This window comes from Balaenoptera borealis (assembly GCF_965194805.1).
Source record: "Balaenoptera borealis genome assembly, chromosome: 19".
NCBI lineage: Eukaryota > Metazoa > Chordata > Mammalia > Artiodactyla > Balaenopteridae > Balaenoptera > Balaenoptera borealis.
The window spans coordinates 64,316,975-64,343,340 of NC_138878.1; the positions used below are offsets into that span (position 1 = coordinate 64,316,975).

At 41.8% G+C, this 26,366-nt stretch overlaps 2 protein-coding genes, 1 long non-coding RNA gene and 1 pseudogene across 14 annotated transcripts in view; 3 read left to right on the forward strand and 1 right to left on the reverse strand.

Moving 5' to 3' along the window:
• The window catches only part of LOC309616863 (uncharacterized protein), a 131,222-nt gene that overhangs the window by 64,086 nt on the left and 40,770 nt on the right, over positions 1-26,366 (reverse strand). For 4 of the 11 annotated variants that reach the window (XM_082368140.1, XM_082368142.1, XM_082368143.1 and 1 more), the window contains 2 exons: positions 9,679-9,737; positions 4,560-4,650 (listed from right to left, as the gene is read on the reverse strand). The exons of 2 other annotated variants lie outside the window; for them this stretch is intronic. In XM_082368140.1, coding sequence (XP_082224266.1) covers positions 4,560-4,631 — 72 coding nt within the window. In that variant the 5' untranslated portion in view covers positions 4,632-4,650; positions 9,679-9,737. 5 more of the 11 variants (XM_082368139.1, XM_082368145.1, XM_082368141.1 and 2 more) reach the window with 4 other exon arrangements.
• LOC309616851 (zinc finger protein 836-like) overlaps positions 1-26,366 on the forward strand; it is a gene marked incomplete at its 3' end in the record, with an annotated part of 476,825 nt that overhangs the window by 53,556 nt on the left and 396,903 nt on the right. The window lies entirely within an intron of this gene.
• The window catches only part of LOC309616970, a 188,410-nt gene that overhangs the window by 36,931 nt on the left and 125,113 nt on the right, over positions 1-26,366 (forward strand). The window lies entirely within an intron of this gene.
• LOC309616886 (CDKN2A-interacting protein pseudogene) overlaps positions 1-26,366 on the forward strand; it is a 79,103-nt pseudogene that overhangs the window by 14,538 nt on the left and 38,199 nt on the right. The gene's annotated exons all lie outside the window — the stretch shown is intronic.

Consider the following 26,366-nt stretch of genomic DNA (forward strand, 5'->3'; position numbering starts at 1 on the left):
GAAAAAAGACAAGGATGTCCACTCTCACCGCTACTATTCAACATAGTTTTGGAACTCCTAGCCTCGGCAATTAGAGAAGAAAAAGAAATAAAAGGAATACAAATTGGAAAAGAAGAAGTAAAACTGTCATTGTTTGCAGATGACATGATACTATACATAGAGAATCCTAAAAGTGCCACCAGGAAACTACTAGAGCTAATCAATGAATTTGGTAAAGTTGCAGGATACAAAATTAGTGCACAGAAATCTCTTGCATTCCTATACACTAATGATGAAAAATCTGAAAGAGAAATTCAGGAAACACTCCCATTTACCACTGCAACAAAAAGAATAAAATACCTAGGAATAAACCTACCTAGGGAGACAAAAGACCTGTATGCACAAAACTATAAGACACTGATGAAAGAAATTAAAGATGATACCAACAGATGGAGAGATATACCATGTTCTTCGATTGGAAGAATCAATATTGTGAAAATGACTATACTACCCAAAGCAACCTACAGATTCAATGCAATCCCTATCAAATTACCAATGGCATTTTTTACAGAACTAGAACCAAAAAATCTTAAAATTTGTATGGAGACACAAAAGACCCCGAATAGCCAAAGCAGTCTTGAGGGAAAAAAATGAAGCTGGAGGAATCAGACTCCCTGACTTCAGGCTATACTACAAAGCTACAGTAATCAAGACAATATGGTACTGGCACAAAAACAGAAACATAGATCAATGGAACAAGATAGAAAGCCCAGAGGTAAACCCACGCACCTATGGTCAACTGATCTATGACAAAGGAGGCAAGGATATACAATGGAGAAAAGACAGTCTCTTCAATAAGTGGTGCTGGGAAAACTGGACAGCTACATATAAAAGAATGAAATTAGAACACTCCCTAACACCATACACAAAAATAAACTCAAAATGGATTCGAGACCTAAATGTAAGACCCGACACTATAAAACTCTTAGAGGAAAACATAGGAAGAACACTCTTTGACATAAATCACAGCAAGATCTTTTTTGATCCACCTCCTAGAGTAATGGAAATAAAAACAAAAATAAACAAATGGGACCTAATGAAACTTAAAAGCTTTTGCACAGCAAAGGAAACCATAAACAAGACAAAAAGACAACCCTCAGAATGGGAGAAAATATTTGCAAACGAATCAATGGACAAAGGATTAATCTCCAAGATATATAAACAGCTCATGTAGCTCAATATTCAAAAAACAAACAATCCAATCCAAAAATGGGCAGAAGACCTAAATAGACATTTCTCCTGAGAAGACATACAGATGGCCACGAAGCACATGAAAAGCTGCTCAACATCACTAATTAGTAGAGAAATGCAAATCAAAACTACAATGAGGTATCACCTCACACCAGTTAGAATGGGCAACATCAGAAAATCTACAAATAACAAATGCTGGAGAGGGTGTGGAGAAAAGGGAACCCTCTTGCACTGTTGGTGGGAATGTAAATTGATACAGCCACTATGGAGAACAGTATGGAGGTTCCTTGAAAAACTAAAAATAGAATTACCATATGACCCAGCAATCCCACTACTGGGCATATACCCAGAGAAAACCACAATTCAAAAAGACACACGCACCACAATGTTCACTGCAGCACTATTTACAATAGCCAGGTAATGGAAGCAACCTAAATGTGCATCGACAGACGAATGGATAAAGAAGATGTGGTATATATATACAATGGAATATTACTCAGCCATAAAAAGGAACGAAATTGGGTCATTGGTTGAGACGTGGATGGATCTAGAGACTGTCATACAGAGTGAAGTAAGTCAGAAAGAGAAAAATATTGTATATTAACGCATATATGTGGAACCTAGAAAAATGGTACAGAAAAATGGTTTGCAGGACAGAAATTGAGACACAGATATAGAGAACAAACGTATGGACACCAAGGGAGGAAAGTGGCGGGGGAGGTGGTGGTGGTGTGATGAAATGGGAGATTGGGATTGACATATATACACTAATATGTATAAAATGGATAACTAATAAGAACCTGCTGTATAAAAAAATAAAATTCAAAAGAAAAAGAAAAAAGAAATAAAAAATTTGAACCGAATTATAACTAGAGAAATTTAAAAAGTAATCAAAAACCTCAAACAAAGAAAAACCCAGGGGGGCTTCCCTGGGGGTGAAGTGGGTAAGAATCCACCTGCCAATGCAGGGGACACGGGTTCGAACCCTGGTCCGGGAAGATCCCACATGCTGTGGAGCAACTAAGCCCATGTGCCACAACTACTGAGCCTGTGATCTAGAGCACGCGAGCCACAGCTACTGAGCCTGCACTCTAGAGCCCGCAAGCCACAACTACTGAGCTCGTGTGCCACAACTACTGAAGCCCGTGGGCCTAGAGCCCATGCTCCACAACGAGAAGCCACCACAATGAGAAGCCCGTGCACCGCAACAAAGAGTAGCCCCCACTCGCCACAACTAGACAAAGCCCACGCCCAGCAATGAAAACCCAACACAGCCAAAAATAAATAAATAAATAATAATTTAAAAGAACAAAAACAAAAAAACCCCAAGAAAAACCCAGGACCAAATTCTATCAAATATTTACAAAATAATTACCACTAATCCTGCTAAAAATGTTACAGAGTTGAAGAGGGAACTCTTGCAAATTCATTCTATGGAGCAGCATGATTCTGATACCAATCCCAGACAAAAACACAACAAGAAAGGAAAACTAGAAACCAATACCCCTGATGAATACTGATGCAAAATCCTTAACAACATACTAGCAAAATAACTTAACACCACATTAAAAAGATCTGACATCTTGACCAAGTGGATTTTATTCATATAAGGCAAAGAGGAGTCAACATACAAAAATCAATTAATGTGGTACACACATTAACAGATTAAAGGAAAAAAACACACAGGACCATCTCAACTGATGCAGAAAAAAGCATTTGACAAAATTCAACAACCTTTCAAGATAAAACACTCAACAAACCAGAAAGAGTAAATTCTCTCAACATAATAAACGCCATTTATGAAAAAAGCACAGCTCACAACATTCTCAATGGGGACAGACTGAAAGCTTGTCCTCTGAGAAAAGGAAAAAGGCAAGTATGCACACTCTCTGCACTACTGCTCAACAAAGTACTGGAACTCCTCGCCAGAGCAATTAGATAAGAAAAAGAAATCTAAGTTATCCAAATTGAAAAAGTAAACTTACCTTCTTTCCTAGATGACAAGGTTTTATATGTAAAAATCATAAAGATTCCACAAGAAACCTGCTATATCAAGAGTCTTAGAAAAGTTGTCGCATACAAACTCCAAATGCAAAAATCAGTTGCATTTCTATACACAATGAACAATGTCAAAAGAAAACTAGAAAACAATCTTATTTACTATAGCATTAGAAAGGGACGACATATTTAGGAATACATTAGCCAACATGGTGAAAGACTTGTACACTGAAAACTACTAACCATTGCTAAAAGAAATACAAAAAGATACAAATAAATAGAAAGACAACCTGTACTCATGGGCTGGAAGACTTAATACTCTTAAAATATCCAAGCTACACAAAGTGTTCTACAGATTCAATGGACCCATTATCAAAATTTCCATAGCAATCTTTGCAGAAATAGAGGAAAAAAAAAAATGCTAAAAGTCATAGGGCAGTTCTAGAAACCACAAATAGCCAAAAGTCTCTTGAACAAGAAGGAAGGTGGAAGCCTCCCTTTTTATTTCAAAACATATTGAGAAGTAATCAAGATGGTGTGGTACCGGTATAAACACAGATACATAAACCAAATGAACAGAACACAATACTCAGAAATAATCCTTTGCATATATGTAAAATGTATTCACAAGGGTGCCAAGATACAGAGAGGGGAAAGGAGAGTATCAATAACAATGGTGCTGAGAAAATAGATACCTACTAGGAAAAGAATGAAGCTGGAATCTTGCCCGTATCAGAAGTAAAAACTTCTGTCTGTCAAAGGATACAATCCACAGAGTGAAAAGACAACCTCTGAGGAATGGAGGTGATGAAAGTAATTTAAAGAATTTCCAACTGCCAGAGATTTAGGTTGATTTTATAGTTTAAATTTGATGATAAACTAAAAAACCCTCTACCACTGATGTCTATTTTTGAACTTTCCATTCTATGACCAATCATTAAGATTTAAGGAGAGTGACTCACATTTTTAGCTTGAATCGCCTTAGAAAAAGTCAGAACAAACTGCCCCAATTGGTCTGATTTTCAGATTTTATCAGGTACTGTGCATATTAATACCTGACCTCCAAGTGCAGCTTCTGTAACCTGGTTGACAGAGAGTGGACAGTGCATCCGGATGGGGCCCCTCAACAATCCCTGCTGCCCAAGAGCACTGACACCACGTCTCCAATCCATGGGTGTGAAATCTAAGTGGAGACGACAGACCCTGAGGGAGGGCCCTGGGTGAGTGTGAATGTACAGGTGTCAGGCAGGATACTTCAGAGAAGATTAGCGAGTCCAAAAAAGGCATTTCAGAAAAAACAGACTGAGAATCAATCAAAAATATGACTTTACCTGAGAAAGAGCCATTTCTGACTCCTTTTCTTTCCTCTCCCTCCTCTTCCGGGCTTCTTCCTCAGACAACATGAGTCTTTAGAGGTTGACCCTGAAAGTTGAAAACAGGCTGTTTAATGCTTAGAATCGACACACCCCCTTCCTGAGTCACCACCACACACACAGGGAAGACCTCAGCATGTGGAACAGACAGTCCCCTGCTGCCCACTGTCCCAGGAGGGGCTCAGGACAGTAAACTCCCACACAGAGACCAACACGGGAGTTTCCCACCCTTTCCTTCAGATCAGGCTCCCCTCCTGGTGAGGCCCTCACGTACACAGCAGCAGTGGGCACCTCAGCTGGACCCGACGACCCCCTTCAGGTCACAGACCAGCCCTGATCCATCCCCACGCAGAGCAGAGCCCCTCAGCCTCAGCCCAGACCTCAGCCCTCAGGAACGGGGGGACCCGGAGTCACGATGCTCAGTGAGGGATCCAGATTGGAATCACCTGGGGCACCTTAAATATGATTGAGGTTGGGCCCTACACTGACTACATGAAGAGGAATCCCTGGTCAGAGGGTACAAAACATGTCTATGCATAAAGTCTCATCGATCTAATGGGAAGCCTGGGTTGAGCAGCGCTCAGAGGAGGCAAGCCCAGCACAGCCCCCACTTTCTTATTCTTTCCCAGCTTTACTGAGGTATAACTGACTAACGAAAATGGTGTAAATGTAAGGTATACAGAGTGATCCTCTGACAGATGTGTATACTGTGAATAATTATCACTATCAAGTAAGTCACACTTCCATCAACTAACAATTACCATTTTGTGTGTGTGTGTTGTGAGGACACTTAATTGTTTCTCTGTGAGCAAATTTCAAGTATACAGAAACAGTACAGGCAGCATGCAGTACACGAGATCCCCAGAACTTATTCATTTTACAACTGAAAATCCGTATGCTTTGACAGACGTCGCCCCATTTTCCCTATCACCCAGCTCCTGGTAACAGCCTTTCTACTCTATGGCTCTATGACTTTGATAATTCTAGTTTCCATGTACAATACCTGTCCTTTGTCAGGCTTATTTCACTTAGCATAATGTTCTCTAGGTTCATTCATTTTGTCATAAATGCAGGATCCTTGATTTTTCATATTTATATACAGTGAATAACATTTCATTATACATATTATATACATACTATACAATATACAGTATATGTTTAGATACCACGATTTTGTTACCCATTCTTTTGTCAACAGACATTTTGGTTGTTTCTGTTCCTTGGCTACTGCAAAAACCGTAATACTCATGAGACTGCAGATGTGTCCCTGAAAGCACTGATTTCCTTTCCTTTGGATACCTGCCAGAAGAGGGTTTGATAGATTGTGTGCCTGTTCTATGTTTAATTTATTAAGGAACCTCCACATTGTTTTCCAGCGTAGCGGTACCATTTACACACCCACCAACAGCACACAAAGGTTCCCTGTTCTCTGTATCGTGCCTGTGTGTGTGCATATTTTGGGAGGGACAGGAGTGGGTAATAGAGTACCCAGCACTGGCCTGGCAGCGAGAAAGTTGCAGCTGCATCTTCCCAAGGATGAGCCCCCAGACTGCAGATCACTGCAGTGTTGCTGCCCTCTGACTCTTGCAATCATCTTTCCCAACAACACGAGACTTTATGACTCTTCTCAAGTTGGGCCCACAGACCCATACCTAGCAGGACCTCCCTACTGAAAACATTCTGCAGTCTTAAGCTTAGTACTCATAACTTCCAGTCTGGACTCAAACAAACTTACAAACTCTCATGGGGTCCAACACAGTGTCCAGAGAGCCCATAATGATCCCCTCATCCTGTTACACAATGACAGGAAACATTTCAAGCCCTAATAACTCATGCATGGGGGATAATACAGAAGAGGACACCCAAGGACCCACTAGACACAAGGCACCGTATTTTCATTTACAGTGACCCAGGCAAAACACTGAAATCTCCAAAAACTACTAAAAAGAGAGATATTTCCAAGGATGCACATGCCCCAGTGAGACCCCAACATCTTCCAAGGCAACACTCCAGATTCTCTTTGCATCTTTCCAAATGCATATGAAACTTTCTTCACTTGCAACACCAAATACTCAAAGATACCAAAGTTAACGCAAAAGATGATCTCTGAGATTTTCCCTATATTACTCTATTGGTGGCACGATGATGCTTGCCCTCCTAAAAGAGCCAACAAAAGTCAGTGTGTGGAGTGGGTGCTGGAGGGCACCCTCTAGATCCAGCCCCTGAAGACCAAGGCACCCATCCTCCTGCACCCAGAGCTCCCTGTGGGCTCTGCTCAGGCCAGGGTTCTAACAGTGGAGGATAACATTTCTCTCAGCCGAATTCCACTTTCTTCACTCCTGCTCACGTACGATCATGAGTTATCACATCAAGCCCATGCAGGCAACGTCAGCCTCAGCACTGATGTCCCAGGGAACCTGAGCTAAGACACTAGGGCACCTCAAACCATTCCATGCAGGTTCTCCAACAAACCCACTTCCAGGTTCTCCAGCCTGAACTGAGACATTCCTTTCCAACAGATCCACACAGCCCTCGATCCCGTAACTACACTTGGGACAGGGGCACACAACATTCACTGGGCTCATCTTGATGCCCCCACTGGCTGCCATATCCCTCCTGCAGCCCCCTACAGGCTCTCCTCTGCCTTCCCCATTTTTCTACCTCTTCTCCATACATGACTGACTAAACGCGAATAAAAGGCACAGGGACTTCTCGGCAAAGGGATCAAAACAGGAATGCACACAAGCTGCCACCCAAAGGAGACTGGGCATTCAGTGTGAAAATCAAGAAGCTGGCCCTCTGGGCTTCCCTGGTGGCGCAGTGGCTGGGAGTCCGCCTGCCAATGCAAGGGACACAGGTTTGAGCCCTGGTCCAGGAAGATCCCACATGCCGTGGAGCAACTGAGCCCATGCGCCACAACTACTGAGCCTGCGCACCACAACTACCAAAGCCCGCATGCCTAGAGCCCGTGGTCCGCAACAGGAGAGGCCACCGCAATGAGAAGCCCGCACACCGCAATGAAGGGTAGCCCCTGCTTGCCGCAATTAGAGAAAGCCCGTGCGCAGCAACAAAGACCCAATACAGCCAAAAATAAATAAATAAAATAAATAAAGTTATTTAAAAAAACAGAAAAAAGAAAAAAAAAAAAAAAGAAACTGGCCCTCCTGGGAAAGTCTGCCACCACCTGGGGACATTATGGAGTCCGGGTACAAAGGCATCTGAGGTCAGGGAGGATGTCTCAAAGAGAGGGTCCCCGGGCCTCAGTTTCCTGTTGTCCCCACTCACACCTACTTGGAAGATGTTCTAGCTCTTTGAGGGCTGCCTCCTTCATGCCCCGTTAGGTTCTCCTTCTGCCCCCCCTTAGCGCAGTGACACCGCTACCGCTGACTCTGAGCAGCTGACCTGCTGGAAGGCAAAGCTCCTGTGCAAGGTGGCGCCTGGCGCCTGGATGGGCACAGCCTGGAACACTGGGGGCTACAGCAGGGCAGTGACACAGCACACTAAACACGGGGACACCTCAGGACACTGCATGAGGACATCCATGGGCTTTTCAGGACTTCCTGTATTTTGGGGCTCTTCTTTTGAGTAATTTAGTAGCCACATGGGGTAAAGATCAATTACAGCTGAAATGCCCAGAATGCAGGAACCATCCTCATCACCTGCCCTGTTCTCTTGGTCTCCCTTGAGGATTATCCAGCCCAACCCACAGTCCTAACATCTAAAGACATCTCCAATATCAGGTACTGCAGCCATCCCGGGAAGAAGAGGAACACTGTGAGCCCTTAAATAAAGGGTAACCAGGAAAGACTCAGAATAATCAATGGAGAAAGGCTTTCAGATGAGAGTGATTGACTTTAAAGGCAATAAAACCTGGTTAAAATGACAGAGATTGTCAAGGCAGGATGGGGAGCCCTCTCTGAGCCTAGACCTGAAGGGGGACAAAGGGCCTGAGCCACGGTGATTTAATAACAAAAGGTAAGAGCGGAAACTAACATCTGAGACAGATGGTGTTTGGAAACAGAGAAAAGGTGAATGTGACCAGAGCAGAGTGAACCATGAGAAAAGCTCCCAGGATGAGGCTGGGGATACCAGCAGGGCCCTGAGGATGACACAGGGCTGAGTAGCCACAGTGAGGAGTCGGGATTTTGTCTTGAGGACAAATGGAAGCCAGTGGAGGTCTGAGTGTCAGAAAGTGACAAAATCTCCCTTGAGATCTATCCTTAGTCATGGAAGACACCTGATGATACTCTTGCTGACTCTGAGCCTAGCTTCCTGCCTCCATCCTACTGTTTTTCTTTTAGTTTTTCATTTTGGGAGGTCTGGGATCCATTTAAAATTCTAATTACCAGTGGGCACTCCCTCCAAACCAGAACTGCCACACACAGACACACGCCCAATCTGGCCAATCATTTCAGGGCTCAGAGTTACCCAGGCTGAGAGTTTCTGGTCTAGTCTCTCACCTCCATGTTACAAGTGGGCTCCCTGAGGCCCAGATGGGAGACATTTATGACAAAGTCTGAGCTGAGTGAACAGAACCGGGTGTGACTGAATTCTGAAAAGGTCACCTGATGGGCAAGTGGGCACAGTTTGTCTTTATCAACTGTCCCATTTAACACCAGGACCATCTTTCATGTGCCTGAACAAAGGAAACTTCTCTTTCAAGGTTCGATCACACTGATACCAAGCAGGTAATTCTTCTTTATCAGAAGATTGCAGTAAAATATTTTAAAAACACAGAATTGCAAATATATATCCACTGGTGCAGAAAACATTGTAAGGGATCAGCTTAGAAATAAGATCTGAGCAATCCTTTTCATCGTGAATAGAGGGACACTGTTGGAAGAAGGTTCCAAGTCAATCCCACCCATCCTTCCTCATTTGCACAGAAGAGCCAAAAGGGACCTGAGGGAAACATCTTCATATCACCTCATAGCTCACTATTTTCACCGATCACAGAAAACAGAAAAAAAGGAACATTAGACTAACTGGTTAAACTAGGTTTTGACTGTTACTGTAAAAGATCATTGACATCTTTGCCAAGTACTCCTCAAAATAGTCTAAAGTTATTTCTACTTACCAAAGAAAATTTCAAATATATTAGACGAAGAGAAGAAAGCACTCAGGCGAGGAATGAATCTGAAACAAATTTTAAAAAGAAATAATGTGTGTATTCGTTTTAATCTAAAATTCTGGAATCAAAGTTTTAAAACAAAAACTGAGGGTATATCACATTTGGAAAAGAATGACATGACTAGAATACTGGAGACTAAAAAAGCTTATTTCAGAAGTTAAAAATGATTTATAGGAAAGAAGAAATTGAATGAACTAAGATTTATTCCAAGCTACAAAAAGAACCATATGTAAAGAAAGAAAAAAGAAAAATGTAAATCCATTAAAAAAAACAATGTTGCCTTAAAAAGCCACCACATAGTGACCGTCAGTCATTTCTTGCCCCACTTCTCCTCTCCCCTGACTTCTACCCCATGTCAGGAAAAGGTATGGGGGTGACAACTGAGTGAATCAAGTCACTACCTGCTGGCTCAGCAGGGTTTGCAAATGGAAGTTATCTTCTGATACAAATAACAACAAAAGGCACAAGCCTTATTGACAGGAGTTTTGCAATTCTCATCCTCACCTGTATAATTTTAAATGTATTAGATTCTAAAGACACGAATCAATATCATCACAACTTAATCATCCACATCCAAACAACTCACCATCCACCTGGATCCAGTTTACCCTCTCTACTTTTACTAGGTGTTTCCATTTCATTCTGTTCACCTGTCTCCCTATTTCATCTTGGTCTCTGTCTCTTCTTATTCCCCTCTGCACTCCTGCTGTTTCTCCCCTTATTTCTTCCCTCACACCTGTCCTGCCCCACTCTGCAACTTATTCCCCTTCGAGATGCTCTTTCTCTCCAACCTTTCTGATCTCGTCAAAAATCTGTAGGTATTTCTGCCTCTTGTTTGCCTCATCTCTGCCCTCCGGGTTACACTCCTTCTCTCCCTGTTACTCTCCCTTCCTCCCCACTCGCTGGCACCCCAGGTGGCTGTTCTTTCTTCCTCTGCTCTTGTCACCCTTTGGCTTCTTTCTCTGCCAGCACCATGACGCACTGAAGTCCATGGTTCCACGTCTTATCCTCTCCACATCTGACCTATCTCACCACCATTCGCCTCCCCCTCCTCCAGGGCAGCTCTCCCTATGTTGTTTTCCAATCCCTGGAGATCTGGCTTTTTCATTTACTTCTCTATTTTATTCACCTGCTACTTTCAAGGCTTAATCTCTTTCATTTTACTACCTCTTTGCAAGTCCCTCAGCCACCCTCTACGTTCCCATCGGTTCTCCCTCATGCTTTTCTCCTTCGCAGTTTTAATCTTTCTCTCTCAGTCGCTCAGTTTCTGCTTCTCCTGATGCCCCCCGCCCATTTACTGGGCTGGAGACTGAATGAGATGCCCGCGAACCGGAAGAGCACATTTTTCAATAGAGCTGAATACGACACGGAACAACACTAGGTGTCACACGTCCGGCCCAGGTCACCTCCCCCAACGCGGGGTGAGGGGAAGGGCTGACCAGGAAGGGGAGGCCAGAGAAGCAGAAGGACCGGCCTGAGGAGGAGGCGAGGACAGAGGGGCTGGGAGGGAGGGAGGGGGTCTCCGGAGAGGGGCGGGCTCTGCAGAACCCCAGGACCGGGGAGAGGACGCGGCCTGTCCGGGAGCGGGACGGCCGGCGCTGCCCTCCAGGGGCCGAGAGGGCGAGGCTGGGGGGCGCGAATCCACCTCGCGGAAGAGGGCTTTACAGGGGGAGGGCGGAGGTAGTAAAGGGTTTTAAACAGGAAAATGTCGCCAAAGACGGTGTCTAAGTGGACCGAAGGCTGAAAAAGCCAAGGGAACGGACCAGCCTCAGAAAAAATTAAAACCCAAACGAAAAGATACCCGACCTGCAACTGCAACGTCTGGATTTACTCTGGGACGGCTGCGGCGGGGGGTGGGGGTGAGGGGGCGCTGCACAAATTTACACTGGAAAGAAACTTACGCTCCGCTCCGCGACCTTGGCTCCGCACTCTCCGCTCTCCGCGTCCCTAGGAAAGAGCTCCGGGCCTCAGAGACAGGGCTTCCGGGGCGGGGCCTGCGCGGAGCGCCAGCGGCGAGGGGCGGGGCGAGGAGAGCGCCCAGGTCTGCGCACTGAGCGCGGGAGGGAGGGGCAGGGAGCAGGGCGGGGTTGGTGCGCCTGTTACCTTGACTGCGTTCCTTTAAGTTACTGGCTGTAACAGTTTTCACGTAAAAGCTTACGGCTGTGTGGGCCAGTTATGTCGGAAGCCAAGATATTTCCTCTTAAGACTAAAAGGGTTTAATAAAAACCTATTTCTCACAGCAGGTTGTTCTGACGTCCTGCTAGTGAGGCTGAAGCAATTTACTGGTCTGGGAACTTGGGTCTCCCGGAGCGGAGAGGGAGGGGTTGACGTGGGCCATTAGTTGGATCCAGGAACACTTCCTAAATTGGAATTAATTTAAGCAGCTTTAAGAAATAAGAACGGGGGGCTTCCCTGGGCTTCCCTGGGCTTCCCTGGTGGCGCAGTGGTTGAGAATCCGCCTGCCAATGCAGGGGACACGGGTTCGAGCCCTGGTCCGGGAAGATCCCACATGCCGCGGAGCAACTAGGCCCGTGAGCCACAACTACTGAGCCTGCGCTCTGCAACAAGAGAGGCCGCGATAGTGAGAGGCCCGCGCACCGCGATGAAGAGTGGCCCCCACTTGCCGCAACTAGAGAAAGCCCTCACACAGAAACGAAGACCCAACACAGCCATAAATAAATAAATATTAAAAAAAAAAACAAAAAAAAACTCCCCCTGGGCAGAAATGGGCTATTTCATACTGACACCCTACAAAACTGCTTTTCTTTTTCTATTGCCCATTCACGCAGAAGGGCAAACTCAACATAGTGCTTGAGTTCCACAAACTCAGGGACAGTACCTGGAGGTCTGAGATGGAAGACTAAGACATTTGATCATTTAGGTCACTAAAAATTGCCTTAAAAACAGCAATACATTTTTTTTAAATTGTTATAAACTGCATTATTCTTTCTTTTATCCAATGTGTTTTAATTATTTGCCTTTCTAAAACCAACTCTAAACAGTGACATATGAGAGTTGTATAAGCAACACTATACAGTGACAAACATCACTGAATAAGTTTAAGCTGTAGAGCATAAGTAACTGACATATACTGTGAAATGATTATCACAATAAGTTTAGTTAGCATCCAGAATTTCATATAGATAACACAAAAAGAGAAAGCAAAATAGAAGGAAAAACTTCTTTTTCTTTTGATAAGAACTGCATTATTGTTTAAAAAACTTACTCTATTCCACACTTGGGAGAATTACTTTTAAGTATCTTTCCCAAAAACTTTTAATGAAATTCTACTTAAATACATAATAACACAATGTAATTTCAAATTGATTATATGTTCATTATGCACATTAGAATTTTTCACTTTTTATTTCCAAATTATAATATATTTTAGTTTTTTATTTTCTATTTCTTAAAGTTTTGTCAAGGGTGGGTAACAAAGCCTGAAAAATAACAGTCTTCAGAAGACACTGGGATTTATTTCCATTTAAAGAATAATTAAGTTGCAATATTTCTAACCGCATTTAGTAGGGAGGTATATTCTCTTTAATTTGAACCCTAAAGAAAGTAAAACTAGATTACCAAATATACAGTAACTTCATTTCGACCCCCAATATTTTTAAGGCAGTATCTGTTAGATAACATCTACTAGAAACTATGCTTTATCACATCCCTATATGTGAAACATTTCAACCAGAGAGACATGGGAATCCATTGAAATAGGATGATGTTTACATAGGGAAATTAGCATACTTAAAGTATTTTCAGGTAAAATGAGCAGACAGTCCTGGTGTATAACGCACAGTAAGTTTAATTATCATGCATCATCTCATATAGATAAAATGGAGAAATCAAAATAGGAGAAAAAACCTTTTCTTTGATGAGAACTGCATTATTCATTTTTTTAAAGGTTTTTTTCTTAATGTGGACCATTTTTAAAGTCTTTATTCAATTTGTTACAATACTGCTTCTGTTTTATGTTTTGGTTTTTTGGCCCCAAGGCATGTGGGATCATAGCTCCCCATCGAATCTGCAAGCCCCTGCACTGGAAGGTGAAGTCTTAACCACTGGGCCGCCAGGGAAGTCCCCGTTATTCTTTAAAATACTTACTCTATGCCACACCTGTGATGAATTACCTTGTGAACATATATGGTGACTAAAAAATTCCTTTAAAAAAAAAAAGCAAAATAAAAAGATCTTAGAAGAACAAAATACGCTTAAGCTAGTAGAAGGTAGGAAAAAGGATTAGAGACAAATGAAATGTAGAATAAAACCAGAGAAAATGACAACAGTGCAACACTGTTATTTGAAAAGGATAACAAAACTGACAAATCCTTATCCAGATTAACAACAAAGGGAAGATTCAAATGACTGAATCAGAAATCAAAGAGGGGACATTATAGCAGATTACAAGTGATTCTTCAGAAATTTTTTTAAAAATTTAGAAGAAAATATTTAGACAATTCTATGCCTAAATATCAGATAACCTAGAAGAAATGGATAAATCCATACAGAACACAACCTACCAAGACAGAATTATAAAGAAATTAAAAATCTGAACAAGACTATAACTTTTAAGGAGATTGAACCAGTATTCAAAAACCATTCAGCAGAGGAAAGCAAGAGAGCTTCACTGCAAAATTCAACCCAACATTTATAAACAATTAAGACCAACCTTCCAAGGACTTCCCTAGTGGTGCAATGGCTAAGAATCTGCCTGCCAATGGAGACATGGTTCGATCCTGGTCCAGGAAGATCCCACATGCCACGGAGCAAGTAAGCCCGTGCACCACAACTACTGAAGCCTGCACACCGCAACTACTGAGCCCACAAGCTCTAGGGCCCATGTGCCACAACTATTGAGCCCACATGCTGCAATGAGAAGCCCACACACCGCAACAAAGAGTAGCCCCCGCTTACCACAACTAGAGGAAGCCCGTGCGCAGCAACGAAGACTCAACGCAGCCAAAAATAAATAAATAAATATTTTTAAAAAATCAACACATTTAAAAAGACTATCATGACTAACGGGAATATATTCTTTTTTTTCTGTATTTTTAAAAAATTTATTTGGTTGAAGTATACTTGATTTACAATGTTCTGTTAATTTCTGTTGTATAGCAAAGTGATTCACTTATACATACAATACATATATTCTTTTCATATTATTTTCCATTATGGTTATTAAGGATATTGAATATCATTCCCTGTGTTATATAATACACCAATGGAACAGAATGCTGCAAAATAATCCTTTCCATCGTGTGAAGTGTTTTGACAAGGGTACCAAGACTACACAAAGAGGAAAGGACAGTCTCACTAACAAATGGTGCTGGGAAACTAGATATCTACCAGCAAAAGAAGGAAGCTGGAACCTTACCTGCATCAAATGCAGAAATTCGGTGTGCCAAATGATACCATCAACAGAGTGAAAAGGCAACCTCTGAGGGATGGAGGTGACGAAAGTCATTTAAAGAACACCCACGTGTCAGAGATTTAGGTTGATTTCATAGGTGAAGACCAATGATGGAATAAAATACCTTCTAGCCCTGAGGTCTCTTTCTGAACTTTCCATTCCACTCCTGACCACTGAGATTTTGAAGTCAGTGACTCACTCATTTAGCTTCAATGCATTATAATAAGCCTGAACATATTTCCTCTAATACGTCTTTTCCAGAATTTACCAGGCATTCTTGCATATGAATACATAACTTCCAAGTGCAGATTCTTTACTTCTGATTTACAGAGGGTGACAGAGGGGGTTGTTGAAACTTATGATCTTACAGCCTATTGGTCAGAAGCACGGGTGATAACGTACATTTGTGCTGCCATCTGAGGTGTGTTGAGAGGGATGGCAGTCCTGTGAGATCTGTAGGATCTCATGCGGTCTCAGTACAGCCAGTGTCAGAACTGAGTTGAATTGTAGGATACACAGTTGGTGTCCCAGGAATTGCTTGTTGTGCAGAAAACTCCTCACACATTGGTGACCAAAAGTGTCAGAAGTGTTCTATGTGAGGGTGTTGTGGTGTGAGACATAGGAGACACAGAGGAAAGAAACACACAGTAGGAAGAAATGGATTTTTCCCTCCACAGGAGGAAGAAAATCAAGTTTTTCCTTTGTAAGAACACCCAACATAAGGAGATAATTTTTCAAGATCTTCCAAGTACTTTATCAAGACAAACCATATTCTTGGCCATCAAACAAGTCTTGATAAATTATAAGAAATCAAGTTATACAAAATATTTCTATGACCACAATGGAAAAAACAGAAATCAATAACCAAAAAATATCTGGAAAAACAAATATATGGAAAATAATGACCTACTAATGAACAAGGCTGGAACAAGGAAGAAATTACAAAGGCAATTAGCATGTATTCTCAACTGAATGAAAATGAAAACAGAACATATGAAATTTACAACTGACCAAGTACTTCAGGAAAAATTAAAAACTTGAAAATGGATAGCAATTTATTAAAACATCTGAAAACCTAAGGGCTCTTTCTTTTTTGTTTGTTTGTTTGCTAGGGTTTTGGTTATTTTGGTTATTAATGTGAACTTCCTGCTTGGCATGGGAGTTAAGTCCATAACTGAGTTCATCCAGTTCTGAGGCTTACATAGGCAGGGGAAGGCAGGACCAGGTAAAAGGGCAAGTCTTGAGGTTATTTACAAACATTTGATTATGATACACCACTTTGAAATGTTATAACTGAGAACACATAGGCCATTGAGGGTAGTTGGACTACAAAAAGTAATATATTTCTAGATAAAATAAAAATGAATGGCTATTCTAATGGGAAGAGAAAACAGAAATTGGAAGGTATGAGGGTAATTATTTAGGAAAAGAATTCTTGACATCAAGATGTCAAAGGTGAAACAATTCCTGGAGATAATACGTTATTACCTGTAACCTTGACTTTGGGAGGTTAAGGTGGGGATGAAAAAACAAAAGGTCATTGAAAGTGTACCAGTCAGCTTTCTAAAAGTTTTGCTGTGGTGACAAATATTCCTGAATTCTCACTGGATTATAACAACAAATATGTATTGCTTCCTCATATGACCTCCATCATTATTCACCTCTTGCTTATTTCTATAATTCAGTTCTGTCATTAAGGGTAAAATTTCAGTGTACCCAAGAACATTCTTGCAGTAGAGAGGAAACGGGGTTATATGGAACAAAGACTTTGAAAGCTTCCATGTAAAGTTGAAACATGCCATTCTTTTTTTTTTTTTTAATATCTTTATTGGAGTAAAATTGCTTTACAATGGTATGTTAGTTTCTGCTGTATAACAAAGTGAATCAGCTATACATATACATATATCCCCATATCCCCTCCCTCTTGCATTTCCCTCCCACCCTGCCTATCCCACCCCTCTAGGTGAACACAAAGCACCTAGCTGATCTCCCTGTGCTTTGTGGCTGCTTCCCACTAGCTATCTATTTTACATTTGGTAGTGTATATATGTCCATGACACTCTCTCACCCTGTCACATCTCACCCCTCCCCCTCCCCATATCATCAAGTCCATTCTCTAGTAGGTCTGTGTCTTTATTCCCATCTTGCCACTAGGTTCTTCATGGCCTTTTCTTTTTCCTTAGATTCCATATATATGTGTTAGCATACTGTATTTGTTTTTCTCTTTCTGACTTACTTCACTCTGTATGACAGACTCTAACTCCATCCACCTCATTACAAATACCTCCATTTCATTTCTTTTTATGGCTGAGTAATATTCCATTCTATATATGTGCCACATTTCTTTATCTATTCATCTGTCGATGGACACTTAGGTTGCTTCCATGTCCTGGCTATTGTAAATAGAACTGCAACGAACATTGTGGTACATGACTCTTTTTGAATTATGGTTTTCTCAGGGTATATGCCCAGTAGTGGGATTGCTGGGTTACATGGTAGTTTTATTTTTAGTTTTTTAAGGAACCTCCATACTGTTCTCCATAGTGGCTGTTATCAATTTACATTCCTACCAACAGTGCAAGCGGGTTCCCTTGTCTCCACACCCTCTCCAGCATTTATTGTTTGTAGATTTTTTGATGATGGCCATTCTGACTGGTGTGAGGTGATACCTCATTGTAGTTTTGATTTGCATTTCTCTAATGATTAGTGATGTTGAGCATCATTTCATGTGTTTGCTGGCAATCTGCATATCTTCTTTGGAGAAATGTCTATTTAGGTCTTCTGCCCATTTTTGGATTGGGTTGTTTGTTTTTTTGATATTGAGCTGCATGAGCTGCTTGTATATTTTGGAGATTAATCCTTTGTCAGTTGTTTGTAAATATTTTCTCCCATTCTGAGGGTTGTCATCTCATCCTGTTTATGGTTTCCTTTGCTGTGCAAAGCTTTTAAGTTTCATTAGGTCCCATTTGTTTATTTTTGTTTTTATTTCCATTTCTCTAGGAGATGGGTCAAAAAGGATATTGCTGTGATTTATGTCACAGAGTGTTCTGCCTATGTTTTCCTCTAAGAGTTTGATAGTGTCTGGCCTTACATTTAGGTCTTTAATCCATTTTGAGTTTATTTTTGTGTATGGTGTTCTAATTTCATTCTTTACATGTAGCTGTCCAGTTTTCCCAGCACCACTTAAAAACATGCCATTCTATTCACACCAAATGGGCCAAGGAACTCAAATGACCAAGCTTGCATAAAATAGGGAGGGAAGAGCAATCCTCTCAAAGGGATGGAAGGTTTGCCTATGTCAACTGGCCAAGCTTGATATCAAAGGGCAGACATGCATGATCTCACAGGAGGGTGATAAATGATTGGAAATAATATTGCAATATGTGATTAGTACAGCTTCATCAGAAAGAAGTCCCTAGCCACAGCAATTGGACAAGAAAAATAAAAGGAATCCAAATAGGGAAGAAGCAATACTGTCACTGTTGGCAGATGACATAATACTATACATAGAAAATCCTAAAGATGCCACCAGAAAAGTACTAGAGCTCACCAATGAACAGGGTAAAGTAGCAGGGTACAAAATTAATATACAGAAATCTGTTGCATTTGAATACAGTAAAACCAAAATATCAGAAAGTGAAATTAAGGAAACAATCCCATTTACCATCGCACTAAAAAGAATAAAATACCTAAGAATAAACCTACCTAAGGAAAAGACCTGTATTCAGAAAATTATAAGATACTGATGAAAGAAATCAAAGATGACACAAACAGATAGAAAGATATACCGAATCCTTCTCCTAGAGTAATGGAAACAGAAGCAAAAATAAACAAATGGGACCTAATGAAACTTAAAAGCTTTTGCAAAGCAAAGGAAACCATAAACAAAATGAAAGAACAACCTACAGAATGGGAGAAAATATTTGCAAATGAGACAACCAACAACGGATTAATTTCCAAAATATACAATTGCTTATATAGCTCAATATCAAAAAACCAAACAACCCAATCAAAAAATGGGCAGAAGACTTGAATAAACATCTCTCCAAAGAAGACATACACATGGCCAAAAGGCACATGAAATGATGCTCAACATCACTAATTATTAGAGAAATGCAAATAAAAACTACAAGGTACCATCTCACCCCGGTCAGAATAGCTATCATTAAAACGTCTACAAATAATAAATGCTGGAGAGGGTGTGGAGAAACAGGAACCCTTGTACACTGTTGGTGGGAATGTAAATTGGTGCAGCCACTTCGAAGAACAGTATTGAGATTCCTTAAAAAACTAAAAATAGAGTTACCATATGATCCAGCAATCCCACTCCTGTGCATATATCTAGAAAAATGAAAACTCTACTTCAAAAAGACATATATATTCCAATGTGCATCACGACACTATTTACAGTAGCCAAGACACAAAAGCAACCTAAATGTCCATCAACAGATGAATGGATAAAGAAGATGTGGTATATACATGTATACAATGTGATATTACTCAGCCATAAAAGACAATGAGAGAATGCCATTTGCAGCAACGTGGATGGACCTAGAGATTATCATACTAAGTGAAGTAAGTCACATGGAGAAAGACAAATATTACATGATACCACTTATATGTGGAGTCTGAAATAATGATACAAGTGAACTTATTTATAAAACGGAAACAGACTTAGAGACAGTAAAAACAAACTTATGGTTACCAAAGGGGAAACGAGGGGAGGGATAAATTAGGAATGTGAGATTAACATATACACACTCTATATATAAAATAGATAATCGACAAGGAACTATTGTGTAGCACAGGGAACAATATTCAATATCTCGTAATAAACTATAACGGGAAAGAATCAGAAAAAAATATACATATAAGTGAATCACTTTGTGGTACACCTGAAACATGGTAAATCAACTATACTTCAATAAAAAAATAAATAAAAGAAAGTTGTCTTTACTTTGTTCACACACAAAATACCTTCACCTTAGTTCCAACTGAAACGAAAACAAAAAAATGTCAATACGAATACAACTTCCATCATCAGTGAGGATCTCATAATGGTCTCATGAGATCCCTCTTGCTTGGAAAACAGCTTGTTCATTCATAATGTCAGGTCTTGATTGTAATATTACATCAAGAGAAGCTGAAAACAAAATGCCAGACTACTATCTTTTCTGTTACTGAAAGGATATCCAGGGGAGATCACACTACTCCCAGAAACATTTGCAAAAATCTGGACACAGCTTTTAGTGTCACAACTGGGGTAGTGCTTCTGGTGTCTAGTGTGTACAGTCCAGTGATGTTGGTAAACATCCTACAATGCACGGAACAGCTTCACACAACAAAGATTTATCTCACTCACAATGTCAACAGAATCAAAAAGTTATCACGTAAACATGAACTGAAAGGAAAGAGGAGTGTCTTCTTAACAGCAGATAAAATAAAGTTCAAAGAAAATAAAATTACCAAGGGTAATAGCAAATGACATAATGAAAAAAGGGCCAATCTACCATGAAGACCACACAATCCTAAGTGTATACGCACAAAAGAACAGCAGCAAAATCTGTGAAGCAACAACTCATAGAACTGAAAGGATCAATACACAAATCCACAATTATACCTTGAGATTTTGATCCATCTCTCTCAGTAACTGATAGAACAAGGACAAAGAAAATCACTTTACATGGATGAACTCCATACCACCATCAAAGCATGGGATAGAATCAAGAATTTTAGGACAACATTAAAAAACAGCAGATTACACATTATTTTCAAAAATATGTCAGGATACATAAATCACAGCAATATCTTTTTGGATGCATCCCCGGTAGCCAACTCCCACATTGAGGTTTGTCTTAGAACAGGCTGGTTGACATGAAATCTCATAGGCATTCTTCCAATTACATCTCAGTCAAAATCCTGAGGATGATTCGTAGCTCTCATCCCTATGACCTGGCACCTGTGATCAGTACCCAATCCATCCCAAAGACTCATCAACTGAGCAACTGAGCTATCATCACGGCTGTAGCTTCATGGTCAGAACTTGAACGTTTTCATAGAAAGGAGTCAATTTCATCCATAAAGATGATGGAAGACTGTGGCTTAATGGCAAGGGAGAAAACAGCAGCAGCTAGTTTCTGAGATTCTCCATACCACTTACTGGTCAGTGTTGAAGGCTGAAGGTTAAGAAAACAACCACCTGCTTTTTTGGCTGTAGCCTTGGTAATCAATGTTCTACCACAGCATGGAGGCGCATAGAGAAAAACACCTTTTGGAGGCTGCAGAAGCTTGGAATTTTCAAACAAATGTTTCTTTTTGATAGGTAAGATGACTGTATCTTTCAGATCCGTAATGACATCATTTAAACCTCCTATATCACTCCAAGTAACATACGTGTTCAGACGGTCTAGTTGATGAGCAGCAATACCCATTTCATATTCTGAAAGCTTCACATTTTTCACTCCAATTGGCTTCATTAATTTTTCTGCCTGTTTCAGAGCTTTTGCTTTCTGATTGGATCAATTGCATCCATCATCCATTCGATTGTAAAGTATGTTATTGCATCAAATATCAACAAACAGAAAATTAAACCAACACCATTCCGACTCAGGGGACGAGAAAAGGCTTCAGCATGTTCCATCTAGATTGTTAACAGTCGCATAAAGAACAGGCAATTGTTAACACCACCATCCTCTGCGAAAGGGTGCCTAAGCTTGAAGAACCACATCCATTTTTGCACCAGGTCGTACCAGTGCCTGTGCAACAATCAGACCTGGCTCATTCTGGCCACCTTCACCTAGGACCGTGGTTCTGAGGTCACCCAGGACAACCCCATGTCCCTGCAGCAAGCTGGCTACCTAAACTTTCCCTGGAAATGGCCTAACTCATAGGGGCAGCACTAACAGAGACCTAAGGGCCTAGGCCAGGTGCACACCAAGGTGAGGACTGGGACGCCCTTGGAGGTTAATCCAATGGATACCAAGGGCTGCGGGAAGCTGGGGGTTGGCACTAAGGTGGGGTGTGAGAGAAAAGGGAGGTAACCTTTCGAGCTTGGCTTCCCAGATCCAATCTGGTCCGCAAAGGACCTCAGCCGGACCCTTCACCCCTCCCACAAAGCCCTGTGGGAACCCGCGACTCACGCCCTCACAGATACCTCACTTTTTAAAAAATTTTTTTATTTATTTATTTTTGGCTGCGTTGGGTTTTCATTGCAGTGCACGGACTTCTCATTGCTGTGGCTTCTCTTGTTGTGGAGCACAGGCTCCAGGTGCGCAGGCTTCAGTAGTTGTGGCGTGCGGGCTCAGTAGTTGTGGCTTGCAGGCTCTAGATCACAGGCTCAGTAGTTGTGGTGCACGGGCTTAGTTGCTCCGCGGCATGTGGGATCATCCCAGACCAGGGCTTGAACCCGTGTCCCTTGCACTGGCAGGTGGATTCTTAACCACTAGGCCACCAGGGAAGCCCAATACCTCACTCTTGAAAGGCCCACATACAGAAACAAAAGGCAAAAACAGTAATAGAATAGAAGCATGGGCCAGACCTACCTGCTGGTCTTACATGGTCTACTAGGGAGGCGTCTGTGGCTCACACTGGGGACATAAACACTGGTGGCAGACATCTCGGGGAGCATTCATCTGCATGAGCTCTCCAGGAGGCTGACATGTCAGCACCAAGACCCAGCACCATCCAACAGCCTGGAGGCTCCAGTGCTGGGACTGCTCAGGCTAAACAAGAAACTGGGTGGGGACACAGCCCCAACCATAGCCGACAGGTTGCCTAAAGGAATCCTGAGCCCACAGCCATCTCTACACATGCATCTACACCTGGCCCTGCCCACCAGAGGGCCAAGACCCAGCTCCACCCACCAGTGGGCAAGCACAAGCCTCGAGACCAGCCTCACCCACCATGGGGCACACACGAGAAGCAAAAAAACTGAAGCCCTGCAGTCTACAGACAGAACCTGCAAACGCAGGCCAGACACAACCCTGGGACCAGCTGGCCCCTGACCCTTGGCTTACAAGAGGGGAGTGCACTGCTGGGACGCAAAGGATGTCGCCTGAAGTGGGCGACACTTTCTCATCTCTCCAAGGATGAGAAGCGCAGCTAACCTACCACATACATAAAAATACAAATAGCAATGTAGACAGAATGAGGCGACAGAGGATTATGGTTCAGACAAAGGAAGAAGATAAAACCCCAGAAGAACTTAGTTACATGAAGATATGCTATCTACCAAAGGAAGAGCTCAGAGTAATGACCATAAAGATGATCAAAGACGTCAGAAGGAGAATAGATGCACAGAGCAAGAAATGAAAAGTTTTTAACAAAGACTTAGAAAGTATAACAACCCAACAGAGCTGAAGAATACAACAACTGAAATGTAAAGAAAAAAACAAAAAACTAGAAGGAATCAACAGTAGACTAAATGAGGCAGAAGAATGGTCAGTGAGCTGGAAGACAGAGTAGTAGAAATCACCACCCCCGAACAGAAAAAAGAAAAAAGAATGAAAAGAAAGGAGGACAGCTTATGAGACCTCTGGGACAACAGCAAGTGTGCCAATATTCACATTATAGGGGATCCAGAAGGAGAAGAGAGAGAGAGGGCCTGAGAAAATACCTGAAGAGACAATAACCGAAAAATTCCCTGACAAGGGAAAAGAAAGAGTCACCTAAGTAGAGGAAGTGCAGAGTCCTATATTCATATAAAAACTTCATAGTAAGCACAAACCAAAAATCTGTCATAGATACACATTCAGAAAGCACCTGAGGGCTTCCCTGGTGGCACAGTGGTTAAGAGTCTGCCTGCCAAGGTATGGGACAGGGGTTCGAGCCCTGGTCCAGGAAGATCCCACATGCCACGGAGCAACGAAGCCCATGTGCCACAACTACTGAAGCTCACGCGCCTAGAGCCCGTGCTCCACAACAAGAGAAGCCACCGCAATGAGAAGACCGCACACCGCAACAAAGAGTAGCCCTCACTCACCACAACTAGAGAAAGCCCGCGTGCAGCAACAAAGACCCAACACAGCCAAAAATAAAATAAACTAAAAAAAAAAAAAAGAAAGCCTGAAAATATGCTCAACATCATGGGCTTTTCCACTTTGTACAGCTCCATGGAGCACCTCTTTATTTACTAGGTGCGATGCTGTCCAATTCATGAAGCATTCAATAAAGCCAATTAGATCTTTCCGTTTCCTTGGTTGAACTGTTGTACACTAATTGAAGTCAAGAGTCTGAAAGGCACTGCTATACGATTTGCATTATAGTCATCTGAATATTCTGCAATAGAGTATGGAGAGAATAACTCAAGTACAAATTACGAGTAATCTCCAACTTGTATGTTGTTTGATCCTATATTGGAAAGATTGTTATAGATGCTTTCACCCCTGAGATACTAACGGTGCATTGCTAGCTTCTGCTATAAAGTACCGAGACGGAATAAAACTGTTGGAAAAAGGAATAACATACATCCAGTGTTGTGACAAAGTTGATTATTTTATTAGTTAAAACAGGAGACTAATGATACATTCTGAATAAAACAGCAGCAAAACGTAATAGCAAGAGTTAAGTGTGAATCACATACATACACACACTATTCTGAATATTTTCATTAAATGTTCCTCTCCAGAATATTTCTCTCTTCAATTTCCAACAATAAGACTAATTTTCCTTTACACATAGATATATAAAACTACTATTGCCACTCAATGGAGAAAGTGACCAAGTTTACCCCTGCATTATTGCTACTGGATAAACAGTCCCCAGTAACCTGTCACTCTCCTCTCAGGTAAAACAAAGCCCAGGGACTTCCCTGGCGATCCAGTGGTTAAGGCGCCTGCTACCAGTGCTTCCACTGGAAGGGGCACAGGTTCCATTCCTGGCTGGGGAACTAAGATCCCCCATGCTGTGTGGCAAGGCCCAAAAATTTAAAAACTAAAAACAAAAACAAATAAAACCCAGTCCCTTGATGTCCTTCCTGCCTTGTTCATGGTCAGTTGGTAAAGCATTCTGCACTATAACACACAGTGGTCTATGTATGAAAGGGCACCCTGAATATAATAATCATGATGAGTCAAGTCACAGTCTTACACTATTCTCTGGCCCTCCCTGACGCTAATTCACACACTATTGAACTTAATAATTCAGGGGACTTGTTTTTCCAGGGAACATGGATGCGAATGAACCACAACTAATGAAGTTGGCCCCTTCATCTTATTGATTCCTTCCCAGAGACTGTCATCAAGGTCTGTAATGAAGGCATAAGATCACCATGTTTCCAATGCGAAGCTCTTACTGCTTGCTGCAGGCCAATACATCAAGAGACTAGTTCTTGGGACAAGGAATGACAACTTTATTCAGAAAACCAGCAGACTGAGAAGACAGTCAACAACTGTCCCAAAGAATCATCTTCCCTGAGTCAGAATTCAGGCTTCTTTGACACTAAAAGGGGAGAGAGTAAAGTCCTGCTTCAGGTCAGACTCCCGTGAAATAAAATTTATACTTTATGGCAAGACAAGAAAAATTTACATAAATTCTTCTCTGCCTTTTGGCTTCCTCTCTGCCCCCACTGTGCATTGTGTATTTGCCTGATACATCAACCAAACCTGACCCATCAGCAGGAATAAATACTCAACCATAAAGACACATTCTCCTAGCATCAACAAGGCAACACCTGGGCTTCCCTGGTGGCGCAGTGGTTGAGAATCTGCCTGCCAATGCAGGGGACGCGGGTTCGAGCCCTGGTCTGGGAAGATCCCACATGCCACGGAGCAACTGGGCCCGTGAGCCACAACTACTGAGCCTGCGCGCCTGGAGCCTGTGCTCTGCAACAAGAGAGGCCGCAATAGTGAGAGGCCCGCGCACCGCGATGAAGAGTGGTCCCCGCTCGCCACAACTAGAGAAAGCCCTCACACAGAAACGAAGACCCAACACAGCCAAATAAATAAATAAATAAATAAATTTATAAAATAAAACAAGTCAACTCCTTAAAAGATAACATTCCTTCTTGACCTTGTAAAGGTTCACATGACCCACCACGATGAGGCTTAGACCTGGATTATGTGAACTGTCAAAAATATGTCATTTGATGTATAGCTGTCTGTCTCACAAAAATTATATAACTGTGCTTTGATTTCTAACAGGCAGAACAGTTCTCAGAGCTTTCTGAGATGCTCTTCCCAGGATACAATCCTCTACTTTGGCTCAAATAAAATTTTCCATTTTT